Below are 15,876 nucleotides of genomic sequence, written 5' to 3' on the forward strand. Positions count from 1 at the left end.
CCTGTGCTTCCTCTGTGTTCGCATCACCTGCCCTCCTGGTTATGGCAGCTTTTCAAACTTGCCACTGTCAATGTCAGTATCATTTGCGAGCGCCATAAACCGGTATTACTCCATGAAATGCTGTATGCAGCAGACGTTGACTTGGCCCTCCTTCAGGAAGCGCATGTCGCAATCTTTTGTGCACCTTATGGTTTTACAGCACATGTCTCCCATACTTCCCATACTGGTCGAGAGATGGTGATCCTCTTATGTGATGGTATCCTCACTGATACAGGTGCTTACCTCCCTGATGCCAAATGGCTCTCACGTTTAGTGGCATTAGGATCAAAGTCTATGGGCCATCTGGTTTGGGCACGTGTGTGAACATTCCACATTTCTCTGAGGTGGTCGCGTTACTCTTCCTGGAGCTGCAGTATGCCTTATTCATGGGAGGCGACTTTAGCTCCACCCAGGTGCCCAACTGCTACGGCACTAGCGGCAATCGTCCAGTACCTCTACCTTCTGGACTCTTAGGAGCATGTTCGTGGTGATCATCTGGGGTGTAAGCATTTCACCAGCAATTTCCAGTCGCCTCGATCATGTTTGTGTCGCCCACCATATTTCGTTATAATCCAGGTTGCTGGAGTCTGGTCTATGGCATTCTCTGACCATGACACATAAATCTGTGCTATCAGGCTCTGCCGCCAAATGGCATGGCGCGGTTGGGGACCATGGAAACTGAACACAATCCATCTTACTTCAACCTACTGGCGGCAGCTCATCGAGACCATGTAGACAGCTTGTCGTCGACGCCATGATGTATCTCAGTCTGCTCTGTCACGGTGCGTTCTCTTTAGGAAGCCTGCCACTCGCAGGGCGTTCATTGATCATGGCCCCGACCAAACTACGCCCCGCCGAGAATTCCTCACTGCTCCACGCCAACCGACCGATTCCACACATAAGCATGGAGCACTAAAATAACTGAGCAGTCGACATCACAAGCTACACACAGTATCATGAACACTTGCACAAAGAACTAGACAATACTAATGGCAGCGACTGTGCAATAACAAGGGGAATCATACACAGGCAACCCATAAGCGATCGCCAGCCAAGGTATATGTCTTCCGACAAGACGACTGACCGACGACCAATCAAGGTGATCCATACTCAAGTGATATGTATCGGCAACCGTAGGGCGAGTCATGGCTCTCTGGACCTCACTGCAGCCACGCCCCGACTGAACTTCTGCCATGGCGAGTCATGGCTATCCAGACCTCACTGCACCTGCGCCCCGACTGAACTTCTGCCATGGCGAGTCATGGCCATCCGGACCTCTCTGCAGCCACGCCCTGACTGAACTTCTGCCATGGCAGGTCATGGCTGTCTGGACCTCACTGCAGCCACATCCTTACTCAACTTCTGCCACAGCAACTCATGGCTGTCTGGACCTCACTGAAGATGCGCCCCAGCTGAACTTCTGCCATGGCAAGTCATGGCTATCTGGACCTCACTGCATCCGCGCCCCGACTGAACTTCTGCCGCATCCTAAGTCAGACACTGCCAGGTCCGAACTGCACTGCTAGCGCCTCCCACCTCACAGGCAGATCCGAATTAATTCCCAACACACGACAACTGGGAAGTAATAGCAGTCAGCAAAAATAATACGCCGGTGCTTATATCGATAAGCGCCGCTGCTGCCGCTCACGGGCAGGCAAGGCGGCAACTCAGTGAAACCAGTAATTGAAATTAAGATAACGAGGTGGTAGTACAATAAAAACAGGATGTCAAATGAGATATGGCACAAACACGAGCCACGCACTTCTCAACAGGGCTGGTAGAGTTCCCATAATCTAATAGTTCCATCCTACATAGAAGTCTCTGTATATTGTACAGGGTGTAAGAAATTTGCCCTTGTGTTAGATTCAGATTCATTGTAATTACATATCCTGAACATGCCCTGAAAGAAATGTCCTGTTCATTATAAAGTCTACAACCAGGAAACGGTATTGTAATGCCATCTGGCTAGAAGCTTTTTTAAGGAACGGAATAGAAGTTGGATAGGTATAGCTTACTTGGCGCAATTAATAATCGTGGGAATAAATGAACATCTGAATGGATTCTATGATCGTACTAATACGTGATATGCTCATAGCACGGTTACAAATCCTGAAGGAACTCAACATTTAGCCAAATTGCGTACAGTGAGAATATTTAGATCAGGCTGTTAACCTAGGCTTTTATATTTAGAAATGTGAAATTCATAGACATAAAGTAATCACGTCGTATATAAAGTGATTTAACCATTAGGATTCTCTGCACCTCTGGACGACGTCATATAATCTGGCTGAAAACGCGCAAAGAAATAAGCGAAGTGTACTGCTGACTGTAGTTCTGAGAAACGTGTATACTGATCATAATACCGGCTCAGTAAAACTGGGATATCTGCTGATGGCAGAAAATTTATAACACGACGTGCGATAGTTCGACGGCGATTGCAGTGTGCACATAAAGGTACTAGTCTCACAGTCTAACAAACAGTCGCGACACTCTTCGTTTTTATTACCCCCTACGATATGAACGCTCTAAGCAGCCAGCAAGCGTTACTCCTGAATCGATAAGTGCCAATACTGACGTTAATATTAACCTGTAACACAGTTTTTGTAACAGGTTGTGTATATAGTGCCATAACAACTGACTATAACTGAAAGATTACACCACATCTGTGATTATTTAATTTCTTACGGGCACTGGGAGATACGAAACTGTGCATAACAGGACAGTTTATTTACGATTCTCTTGTAACGTACAGATATTTACACAATAACGTTGTTTTCTATTAATAACAAAAAAAAGATGCTGGTAAACACCAGAAGATCTGACTTTCTACAGAAGGACGTTGTATATCCATCCAACAAAGCAGGATTTTGTTCGCTACACTTTCAGCAAAATCAGTGAATGTGAAATATATATGGAACGTAATACCTGCATTATTCAACGTATCAAATAAACCGGCACAATTGCAGCTTAAGGGAAAATCACACAGACGTTATAAAAATTGACAAAAGCAATAAAACCGTTTCCCAACACAGGAGAAACCAATTTCACGTTTTTGGTAAATCTGAACCACAAACGGCAAGAATCCTCAACGAATTCGCTTCAGAAGCAAAAGTAATTACATTTACAAAAATGACTAAAACCTGTTCATGAATACGATGAACGTGGCTGTTTCCTCCGAACCTGAGTCCTTACTTGCCCAGCATGAGTGCGGCGACCGTGTTGCAGGCGCTGGAGATCTGCCGGAACCTCACCGAGCTGCACACGCAGTACGCGCCGCGAATCCTGGAGCTTATGCAGAAGGCGGTGGAGGACGGCACGCCGGTCAACTTGCCCCTCTGGTGGCTCGACCCCACCGACTCCACGGCACAGACCATCGACTCAGGTATGCTGCTGAGCTCCTTAACGACCCTCCTCTGTGATTACTGTTTGAAGGAGATCTTTTAGACTAATCCGTAGTTTCACTTCTACCTGTGCTCCGTTTCTCCACTTTCTCTTTTACTCATTCTCTTAACATATAACTTGTCGTAAACATGTCAACCATGTATGAGGAGAAATTTTCTTTTATTGTATAAAGTTTAAGTTCACTTGCCAATCCTAAGATGGAGGAAATCAGCGTGTAAGAGGCACGTATGAGAGTAGACATACAGGCAGCTTCTATTCGGATTATCTAGTAGGTAGGTAGGGTATGAATTCACAGCTGGTGGTGTCTTGCCTCCCTACAGTCTGTACAGTCTTAAATTTAGTGTATGACACATCCTTCTTTCTGATGGGTAAATCAAAGGTTATGAGCGGAAAAACACTCCTATCAGCGACTAAGTGGGGGCACCAGCTGCCTCATTCCATCAGCTTCAGTACCTTTACAATTTTTCCCAAAAATTCCGGCATTTTTTTAACATGTAACTCTCTCCCGCCAGCTCCCATAACTATAACGTTCTCTGCCTCGTGATGACTGGGTGTTGTGTGGCGTCCTTAGGTTAGTTAGGTTTAAGTAGTTATAAGTTCTAGGGGACTGATGACCATAGATGTTAAGTCCCATAGTGCTCAGAGCCATTTGAACCATTTGAACGATAACTCACTCACACCCACTGGTCCATCGTTATTAGTCGCTCATACCCATACACTCCCAGCTGCCTTTTCTTTCTCACTCTTTTAGTCGAAGTCGCTATAATTATCTCTTTGCGTCTCTCTGTCATTGTTTCCTGTGTCACAACCACAGTCCTCTTCGCTCTGTCCTACTGACTTCTTTCATTGTCACTGTCTCCCTCTTGCTCTCTCTTACTGCTAATATCTCATTCCTTCCTTCCAGCTGCTGCTGTTTCTTCTTACTACCACTATCTCTCTCACTCTACCTAGTTATCGTTGTCATATACTCTGCCTCTCATTATCACTGGCTCTCACCCATTTCGACTTTCTCTTATATTCCTCTCTCTCTCTGGCAATGTCTCTTTCGCTCTTTGCCTAGCACTTTTCTGTTACTGTCTACTATGTTCCACTGCCACAGTGTCCCTCTCTTTCTCTGATGCTGCCATTATCTCATTCCCTCTTTCTATAACACTACTATCTTCCAGCATTTATTATTTTTCCTTCTCTTTACCACTGCCACCGTCTCCTTCTGTCTCAATATAAAAAAGCGCGAATGTGTTCGCACGCCAAAATTTTACGGAAAAGTTTTAAACTCGCTGCGGAAGGTAGAATGAGGTGTCTAGTACACGATGTTGTGAGAGTGTAGGTTGCTATTCTGTCATTCTGCGCAATGGATTAATCTGATTTGTATCCTTTACCGTGTGGCTCCTGCAATTTCCACCCCCACACTACTACAGAAGTCAGATAGACGCTCCTAACGTTCTAAAGAGAAATGCCTGAAAAACTTTCAGCAATAAAAATCTTCTGGAGTCGTCCACTGTAAGGGAATGACACAAAAAATTCACAAAATTTCTTATGTAACTAAAGTGTGTATCATTTATGTTGGCGGCCGAGTTTAGGATCGTTCTGCGCATCTGACGTCACAAAACACAGTCAGCCAATGAACAGAGAACGACGTTGCCTGATCTCGACTGCAGTGCATAGCATGGACGAGTGTCTTCAGTTTTAGAAACGTTCAGTCATAAATAAAGTAATAGAACAAAAGCAATGTCTTGATAGCAGACTTTCTTTTATAGAAAGTTTGGAAAAAGCATTCTTTATACCAATTGCTTCATATTCTATTAATTAATTAAACCAAACAAGCAATAAGACTCCTAATTCAGGCGATAGCAAGGAAAGGTGCTTGTATCAATTTCACGAACAGCTTTTTCACAATAAAGAACAGCGGTAATTGTTTATTTCCTATTGTACTTCGCCGAAGCGTGAGTAATTCATAGTCATACCAACAGTGTTTGTCAGTATTTTGCGTGATGTGTTACAGTCCTCATGGCATTCTATCTGCAGACGAGCTACGTTAGCGTAATGGTTAAGGTGTTGGGCTTCTAATCGAAAGGTTATGGGTTCAAACATTGTGCACTGCTTAATATTGTCATTATTTAAAAACAATATCGAAGTGCCTTACTTCACGAATTATGTTCGATTGAATGCAATTTTTTTGAAATTTCTAATGCTTTGTCTCTTCATTAACCCTTTCGCTGCCGCAGACACGTGCTCCCCGCATTCCGCGCTGTGCGCGATTTTGTCATCACTGCACTGCTCGCCTGTGCAGACACATGGTGTTCCCACTGCTTTGACACACTTATCATTCGATTTCACAAAAACTATTTGACCCAAAAATTTGATTTTTACACGTCTTCTTGACTGATACCTTGCCCCCATAAATGACTTAATTTTGTTTCGATGTTCAACGTAGTTATTATGCAGCATTACATGTAGTAATTTTATATGAAATGTAGGTATCTTGTCCACATTTCATTCTCAACATCGTGGCAACTAAAATCGACCATACGGAAAATATACTCTATGGAGTTTTACCTCTGCAAACTCTTCAAAATTTCGTGCAATGGTTTACTATATTTAATGCTGCATAATAACTGCATTGAACATCGAAACAAAATTAAGTCATTTATGGGGGGGAGGTATCAGTCAAGAAGACATGTAAAAATCTAATTTTTGGGCCAAATAGTTTTTGTGGAATCGAATGATAAGAGTGTCAAAGCAGTCGGAACACGATGTGTCTGCACAGGCGAGCAGTGCAGTGACAAAATCGCGTACAGCGCAGAATGCAGGGAGCACGTCTTTGTAGCAGCGAAAGGGTTAATGCGGCCATGGTGGCTTTACTTCATGAACTGCGCGCTCCCCCCTAAATGTAAGCTTGCGAACTATGCTATACTATGGCGCTGCTTCTATTGGCGCGTGCGTCGTGTGCAACTGGCAACGCAGCAATCTCCCGCATCTGGGCGGGCATGCATGAGCCGCCAAGATAAAAGAATTGAACTATAGTGGGATACTTGGGTACTAGAGTAGTGCTAGTTACTGTAAGAAAAACATGAAACTAACGAAAATTATTATTTATTTTGTAAAAATTCTGAGAAATCACAATGGCACTTTTAGTTATGAATTGAACAAGTTATATCCAGGTTCTTTTCGGAATGTGAAGTTACCTCTCAAGGATAAATTTGGCTAATGAAATTTCAATTCAAAGCTTAAGATTGTTATTGACTTGGCAGAATGGCTAAGAGCCACACCTACTCAACTTGAATAATTATCCGTTAGAATGTTGCTAGGTACGGTCGAGGCTGTCGTGTGTGAAATGCAGTGAAGTGTACTGTTGTGGAGGAAATATGGGGCTCGCAATAGCTGTAGCGCACAATACTGTAAGCTGCGATGACTGCTGTCTGCGCCACTCGCTGCTGACAAATAAGATAACTGTTGTTCTATCTGGATTGACCTTCGCCAATCAAACTCTCCCTACGCCTTGATGAAGTCAAGGACTCCTATTCGCCCCTAGTCTAACTATTGGCGTGGTACACCAGTCAGATAACAAATCCACCACGATTCCACTAAAAAATTCGCTCGCAGGTGTTTAACTATTACTCCGTCCGTTCACACCGCACAATAAGTGTGGTGGCGAACACAGTGAACATTGCTTAATCGCAAGGACTCAGTATAGAGTCGCACTTCGATTCACTCTCGACAGAGGTGCTCTCCCAGTGAAGTACTGAGGAGAGACTTGTTCCTCGCTCTTTGAGTACGCGTACGAGCGCGCACGCTCTCGTTACGTGTTCTCGCTCCAAGAGTGACAATGGAACGGGCTCTCTCCATGCCATACGTGAAGGGGTATATCTTTCAGTCTCTTCAATTACTCCTTCAGCTCAAGGCGTCAGAAATATCGTCTGCCAATCAGCATTGCTCTTCTAAAATGGGAGAATGACGTTTCCTTTAAGGTGACCAATCCGGGAATCTGTAGTATCGGCGTTTGGCGTTTGCTGTCTCACTGCGAAAATCTCTGAAACTGCGTGCTATGTATAAAGAATGCGTAGGCTGTCCGCTCCCACACAGTGTAGCGGAATTTGCTTTTAAGGCAAACACGGGGTCGTCCTTTCACTCGGTCACCAGCCGATGTAGATGGGCTGGGACCAGCCTCCTGGCGTGCGGTTGCCTCTCTCGAACTAAAAGCCCCTGTGACCGTCGTGTTTGGAATGTGTGTGTGTGTAGCCTAGCCTTGAGTATTTCAACCACGGTGCGCACTTGCGATTTATTAGGTATTTGTATATCGTTTACATGAATTCATGCAACATTGACTTTATCATATCGAGTTTGGGTTCGAATGAAGCATCTTGATGTGCGGAATATGATTGTGAGGGCTGAATTTGTAAGCAATGAAGGTCAGGAGACCACGATGTCTTACAACGTTTCAGTCAGAGTCCTTTAAATAGACGGAAACATATTCAAATTTTTTCTGCTCCTATAACAGCAGTATTCCTCTGGTTCTCTTTCCTACTGCAGCAGGGCATGCAACTCATATAAAGAGAAATGTATTGGTTTGCGAAATTTCGATAGTTTGATAATGCGAAATTTAAATAACGCAAAACTACGACTCAGACCAGATTATACGTGCTAAAAAAATTTTATGTGCTTCAGTACTACAACATGATGTTCCCAGATCAAACTTTGACAATTTACAGCATATTTCTTCGTGCTACGTCACTTTATAAACTACGATTTCGCTTTACACCGCATTTTACGTGTACAAGCAGGTTAACTCTGAACCCATGTATCTCGGAAACGTGTGAAGATACGAAGGACATTTTCAAGGTTATTCGAGATCTGGGTTTTTGCGATATGTTCTACAAATTTTACGCATATTCTGTGCATAACAGTTTTGAACCCTCGTCAGGGTTTTGGTCGCTGGTACTGGCGAAAATATAGTAAAAAAGGCTTTTATGAGGTTTTTAGAGGTAACCGCTCACGAACTAATGGTGCCTGCATAAGTTGCATCAAGCCCACCATATACCACATCAAATGCAAACAGAACCAACCGATTTGCTCCATTTTCCAAATCAGGAGGAAATGTGTAATATTTATACTTTGACCCAGTACTGCTGGATAGTGACATTAAGACGATCCTTCTATTGATATCCAAATGGTCCCAAGACCAAGGGCCATTCACCCTACATTTTTATCACCAATAGAACCAGAGGTATGAGCATCGGAAAATCCTGTTTTTATGCTCGACGTTTTGACACGTGTTAGATATGTATGCTGTTACATGTACACCAATTCTCCGCAGGTCATCCTACCCTGTGTGACGGAGAGTGGACAGATCATAATTGTCATTTCTCGTGCCTCCTCTCATGTGCCATCTGCCAGTACTTCGTCTCCTACCATCCAAACTCCACAGAAGTTGTCCTGCGAGTCTCGGTCCGGCACACAGTTTTAATCTACCACCAGATTTCATGGTAGAGCGCACTTGGCTGCAGAGTTAAAATTTCATTCTGAAAACAACCCACATGCTGTGGCTAAGCCACATCTCTTCAGTATCCTTACTTCCACGTGTGCTAGTCCTGCAAGATTCGCAGGCGTACTTCTGTGAATTTGGAAGGCAGGAGACGAGGTATTGGCGGAAGTATAATTGTGACGAGATGTCGTGAGTCGTGCTTGGGTAGCTCACTTGGTAGAGCACTTGGACATAGGTCTCGAGTTCTAGTCTCGGTCCAGCACGCAGTTTTAAAGTGCCAGGAAGTTTCATGTTTTACGATGTTGTTCTACCCTGAATCACCTGGTGTCACACAGTTAGACACAATTCCTGAAAAAAGTGAAGCACACAGAAGAAATAATTGGATGTCACTGTAACTTCGAACAACGGTGGTTATGTAAATGATTAGAATTACAATTTTCTGTGACAGATGCAATGAGCATCAGAGTGCATTAGTGTTGTCCGTGTTTAATGGTGTTACCAATTCTGGTAGGATGTGTAAGGGAGTGAAGAGCCTCAGATGTTGAATAATCACTAAGGGACGTAGAGATACCGCATATTCCTGGGAGACGGCGTAACTGGTGCCTGATAGCGTTTGAAAGGGGCCTCATTGTGGGTCTACATTTGGCCTGATGGCTGTGTCGTGCAATATACAGATTTGTGGGGCGTTTGGATGTGACAGGGTCCCAACGTTGGACTGCGTGGTAACTTGAGAGCAGGTGTACTCTTTGTTAAGTCCTGGCCGAACACGCATTGACCACCACGAGACTGGATTGCCATACTATGCACCAAGCACATCGTAACCCCTTCACATCTCCGCCTGCCTTCCCTGGTTGTCGGGCTGTATGGTGGACGAAAAAAGAATAAAAATAAAAAATCATATGTGTGTGAAATCTTATGGGACTTAACAGCGAAGGTCATCAGTCCCTAAGCTTACATACTACTTAACCTACATTATCCTAAGGACAAACACACACACCCATGCCCGAGGGAGGACTCGAACCTTCGCTGGGACCAGCCGCACAGTCCATGACTACAGCGTCTAGACCGTTCGGCTAATCCCGCGCGGCGGTGGGCGACAATCAGGTTATTATCCCACCACTGTCCGGTGCGCCTGCAGACATGTCTTCAGCCTGAAAACCATTGGCTGGAGCAGAACTGTCTTCAGTGATGATTTTCGCTTTGAGCTGAGGGTCAATGACTATCGAAGGTGGCCGGCCGGAGTGGCCGTGCGGTTGTAGGCGCTACAGTCTGGAGCCGAGCGACCGCTACGGTCGCTGGTTCGAATCCTGCCTTGGGCATGGATGTGTGTGATGTCCTTAGGTTAGTTAGGTTTAGTTAGTTCTAAGTTCTAGGCGACTGACGACCTCAGAAGTTAAGTCGCATAGTGCTCAGAGCCATTTGAACCATTTTGAACTAACGAAGACGTCTCTGCGCCCCAGACAACGGTGGGATACCAACTTGACTGTCGCCTGCCATACGGCCCGACAACAAGGAGCGATGGTCAGGGGTGCAAACATTCAGTATCATCACACATCTTTGATCGGTGACAAATACCAGTCTGACTAGGGAATTACTATGCCAAGCGTAGGCTGTCGTTAACACCACAACACATGCGGCTGCGTTTGGAGAGATGCCGTGACAGAGAAGCTTGGGATGCTGATGAGAAACATCACATTATTTATAGCAATGAATCACAGTTTTGTTCAGCCCTGGATGACCGTCGTCGGCGAGTATGGTGGCGGCCTCGGGAGAGGAGCCATCATTCCTATGTTTTGGAGAGGCGCTGTGGTGCTACTACTGGCCTCATGTTGTGGGTTTGGGAGACATCGAGTATGACTTAAAGGCCGCAGCTGCCAGTGATTGAGGGAATTGTGACGGTACAATGGTACATTATGGACACACTCCGCCCTCATGTGTTTCGCATGAAACGTGATCGTGGTGCCAGTTTTCATCATGATATGCTCGTCCACACATGCAGTGTCTCTCAGTGAGTTGTCTGTGTGATGTTGAGGCTCCTGTGGGCGGTAAGATATCCAGATCCGTCCCCAATACAACGTATACGGGACCAGCTCCGGCACCAACTGCATGCCAGTGCCACAGTTTGGATAACAAGGCCCAGTTACAACAGCTGTAAGTCAGCGTGCCCCAGCAGAGCATAAAACGGCTTTGTGATACCCTTCCAAATAAATCATATATCCTTTCAACTTGTAATGTTTCACTTCGTTTCATAGTCCCCTCTGCGAGTTTCACTTTTTTTGCCAGGCAGTGTTTTTAACGTTTGCAGCTGTACAGTGATGAAGTGCCAACAGTTTAATGGAATTACAAATGGTATTTCTGCCTATTTATACGTAGTACGTCAAGTTTCTTTACATTTGGAACCAGCTGTCTTTTCACATTTTGTAGGTCCTCCATTCACGACCATAAATATCTTTATCTACGCGAGGAGTTGCAGAAAATAATAACTGTGGTGTCACCGCCAGACACCACACTTGCTAGATGGTAGCCTTTAAATCGGCCGCGGTCCGTTAGTATACGTCGGACCTGCGTGTCGCCACTATCAGTGATTGCAGACCGAGCGCCGCCACACGGCAGGTCTAGAGAGACTTCCTAGCACGTTCATCATTAATGGATTAAAGTTATCAAACCAGCTACGTCCGCTTTCTGAATTCTAATTCCTTGTCATGTTCTAGACCTCACGTCAGTATAGTCCTTCCCTCCTCACGCCAGCCTGCGTGAGCTAAAACGTGTGCATTTCGGCCTCCTCTAGTAACACGGTGTTGGCTCGTCAGCCGAACCAACAAAAACTGTGCGAGTCTATAAGGCCACATAAGAATTTTATAATTTGGCTGTCAACCGGACACAATGTACATTCTTTAAAGACGTTTCTTACTTTCATGACGACAATACCAAAATCGTTGTTCCCCTTCATCTGGTGTCTTGAAGTGTTACTGGACGTTTTTCACAGCTTTCTTAAAGTATTTTCTTTCTCTCTCGGAATATAACGAGCAATACAGTAACAGTGTTACAGTTATCTAACGTGCTTATTTATTACTGTACTTTCAAGTCATCTCGAACACTCTGAATGTTACAGGGAACCGAACTCTGGGCCAGGCAACCTACAATTTGATTCACCCGTATTTTGTCGAAACACTCAACTATACTCTTTACTTTATCAGTGAGAATATTGTTAGGCTGCCCACTGAAAGAGCCAGTTCAAATCACACTGTAACATGTGTAGCAGAGAACTGTTCAAATTGTCCATTGGTGTTCGGAATCAATGGCTTAATGAAGCGATTGTAGAAATTCTACCGACAGTGCGTCGCATTAGTTGATTTCAGATCAGCTAAATGTGTGGCAATTAACGACGCAGCAAAGTTCTTCATATTCATGTCGCCTTCCTATTGACCATGACGTCTAACGGAATTATTTTACAAGGAGGTTGCAGTGTTGAAACTAATTTGTATGTCATCGGACGCTAACCAAAACTTTTAATTCATTATTTAATATCAAAGATAATCATTGAGTGGAAGTGTGAGCCTGTGTCTTATTTTAGGAAAACAGGGTTCAGAGATTAGGCTTCTGCAGACAACTTTGTAGGTTGGGCAACCACAGCTACGAGTAGTCATCTAGGATACTATTTAGTCCTTCATTATTAGATAGCTACCGGTTTAGTGCCACTAGAAGCCACGTTTTCAGGTGAACATCTGTATAACAATAAATCCGGAATGAATAACAACCCTGAGATATACACTGCTACGGTAAATCATCAAGATTTAAATTTTTTTAAAGAAATGTTAAAAACTTTTACATGAGAATATCAAAATGTTAGCACTCTCTTGACTAAAACATTAGAGCGGAAAGGCTCGGAGCCTTTTTACCCAACATTCTTTGTCCTCCAGAACGAATGTATGCACGAGCCGTCCACAGGCAAGCTGTTCACTTTTCTGCCGTCAGTATGACACACCACGCAGCCGTGTCCCCTGTTCGCGATTGCGTTTAGACCGGAGAAACTGTAAGAGTGGTTTTTGGATTATGCTTTTCCGCCAATGGCTATTTACCTGAAGATTTTGTCCAGGTAGAACATCCATCCATTTTGTGGCAAACACTACTTGGTTTTTCTCTCGGCCCAAAGTTAGGTCTTAATAGTTTTCATTTATTTTCTCCTTACCAAGGGATCACTATGGTGCCATTTGTTTAGGACCTGTACACTATATTAGAATCCAGCTGTTTTATTCTACAACATAACGCGTTTTAGCGGTATTTTGTTCTGACGGACAACGAATGTTGGGAAAAACGATTTCGAGCTTTAGTCACGTGAGTACTAACATTTGGATATTCACATTTAAAAGTTTTTAATATTTTTTTAAAATTTAAATCTTAATAATTTACCGTACTACTGTATACCTCAGGGTTGTTATTCTTTCTGGATTTATTGTTATACAGATATTCACCTGAAGATGTGCCTTTTAAAGCCACCGAACCGGAAGTGATCCAATAATAAAGGATAAAAAACAGCTGAAACGGTTATTAATACCCAAGATCGAAGTATAGGATTTCATGTTTCGTAATACCTATGGTTTTTATATGAGAATTTCATGAGATACACTACCGTTAAACAAGATTCTGGTTAGTAACTACTGCTAACCCAAAACGTGATTTCCACTTACTAGGTAAAAATGTAGTTAAAAATGAAAGCGAAAGAAGAGAAAGAGGAATAAATTTTTTTGCGTCACTATGTGACATCATCTCAGACTTACACAATCACTTGCCATTTATGTCGCTGAATGCCAACATCACTTCGTTAGGAACAAGTAGTTTATAAAAGCGAAAACTAAAATTCTTTATGTTTCCTTTCGTAGAAGATCAAGTTTAACAGGAGCTGGGGTCTGTCAAGAAATTGGCATTATTTCGGCTGAAGTTAACGGCACGTGAATGTATATGTTGTAAAACAGCTTATACCATGTTTTGTACACAGAGTTCCTGCTGGGAGAAGACCTGTTGGTGGCGCCGGTACTGGAGGAGGGCGCCATGAGCCGCGACATCTACCTGCCCGCGGGCAGCTGGAGGGACGAGGTGGACCCCGAACACCCCACCGTAGACGGCCCCGCCTGGCTCGCCAACTACTCGGCTCCGCTCAGCGTCCTGCCCTACTTCACCAGGGTCGACAGCGCTTAAGCTCCACCGGATGCAGATGTGTGCTGTGGTCCGGAAGTAAACTGCTTTGCCGACTTCAGCATGAACTAAAATAAAAATAAGGGATATATTGTGCATATGACTCCTTTCCTGTTCACACTTGCAGATCCATTCATCACTGTAAGCTTAATCTGCAAAACGGAAAAGAAATACACTTGTTTGGAACATTCGTGCTAGCCTGCTTCTCTGCCCTCAGGGACTTTGCGAGGCTGTGGTATCTTTTGCTTACTACTTTTACATACTACGACAACCATATATTTATTTTCTTTTTTTTTTCTTTATTGTTATTTTAACACCTGAACAATCAGGTAGGCTGGCAGCGGCATGCTACGCTGCTCTTCAGCCATAGTGTTGACAATAACAGTACAATAATGGAGAATTAAAATGAACACAGTGACGGGCAAAAACTAGTGGTCACAGATACACAAAAAACACGGAGCCATTCACACTCGACGATAACGACACTGAAAATACGGTGACACGGCGCACAGAACACTGATGAATCCGACGGCACAAGTGAACGTAAAAGCGTGACGGCGGACACTAAAAACACAAAACGACGTCACACACACGAGACACTGATGGCGATGATCTCCGGCGCGCGAAAGTCCACGTAGCGTGTGCGAGTCTGGGGACCTGCCAAGAGGGGAAGAAGGGTGAGGGGGGGAGGAGAGGGTGGAGAGGGGAGAACAAAGATGCCAATGGCTGAGGAGATGGGAGGAGGAGTAGAGGGATAGGGGAGGGGAGGCCCGGGGGAGGAGTGGGGAGAAGGGGAGGAGGGACAGAGAGTGCCCAGACATAGGAAGAGGGAGGGAGGATCAAAGTTGGTAGGAGGGGTAGATGGAGGGGAGGAGGACATCATCAGGGAGGGGGAGCTGGTGGAAGCCACCTTGGGAGAGGGTAAGGAGGGTGGAGAGATGGAGACCGGGTGGGACATGGGAATACAGGCGTGGCAACGGGTGGGGGTGGGAGAGGATGGGTGAGACAAGCAGATGAGGAGGATCGAGTTTGCGGGAGGTGTACAGGATCCGTATCCTCTCAAGGAAAAGGAGGAGGTGGGGAAAGGGCAAGAGATCATACAGGATCCGCATGGGGGAGGGGAGACGGATGCGATAGGTGAGGCGGAGAGCATGGCGTTCAAGGATTTGGAGGGATTGATAAAAGGTAGGGGGGGCGGAGACCCAGGCCGGATGGGCGTAACAAAGGATAGGGTGGATGAGGGATTTATAGGTGTGGAGGATGGTGGAGGGGTCCAGACCCCACGTACGGCCGGAAAGGAGCTTGAGGAGATGGAGTCAGGAGCGTGCCTTGGCTTGGATTGTCCGGAGATGGGGAGTCCAGGAGAGGCGACGGTCGAGGGTGACGCCAAGTTACTTAAGGGTGGGAGTGAGAGTGATAGGACGGCCATAGATGGTGAGATAGAAATCAAGGAGGCCGAAGGAAGGGGTTGTTTTGCCTACAATGATCGCCTCGGTTTGGGAGGGATTGACCTTGAGCAACCACTGGTTGCACCAAGTGGTGAACTGGTCAAGATGGGATTGGAGAAGGTGTTGGGAGCGCTGCAGGGTGGGGGCAATGGCAAGGAAGGCGGTGTCATCAGCAAACTGGAGAAGGTGGACGGGGGGTGACGGCGGCGGCAAGTCCGCTGTGTACAAAAGGTACAGAAGGGGGGAGAGGACGGAGCCTTGGGGCACACCGGCGGAGGGGAAAAAGGTGTAGGAATCCGTGTTATGGATGGT

General features: G+C 45.1%; 1 protein-coding gene across 1 annotated transcript in view; it reads left to right on the forward strand.

The window, feature by feature from the left end:
- LOC126413184 (myogenesis-regulating glycosidase-like) overlaps positions 1 to 14,119 on the forward strand; it is a 31,845-nt gene extending 17,726 nt beyond the window's left edge. The window contains exons 3-4 of the mRNA XM_050083079.1: positions 3,265 to 3,421; positions 13,920 to 14,119. Of these exons, the coding sequence (XP_049939036.1) occupies positions 3,265 to 3,421; positions 13,920 to 14,119 (357 nt within the window). The remainder of the gene's footprint in view (positions 1 to 3,264; positions 3,422 to 13,919) is intronic.
- The last annotated feature ends 1,757 nt before the right edge of the window (positions 14,120 to 15,876 follow it).

Source organism: Schistocerca serialis, chromosome 7, assembly GCF_023864345.2.
Source record: "Schistocerca serialis cubense isolate TAMUIC-IGC-003099 chromosome 7, iqSchSeri2.2, whole genome shotgun sequence".
NCBI lineage: Eukaryota > Metazoa > Arthropoda > Insecta > Orthoptera > Acrididae > Schistocerca > Schistocerca serialis.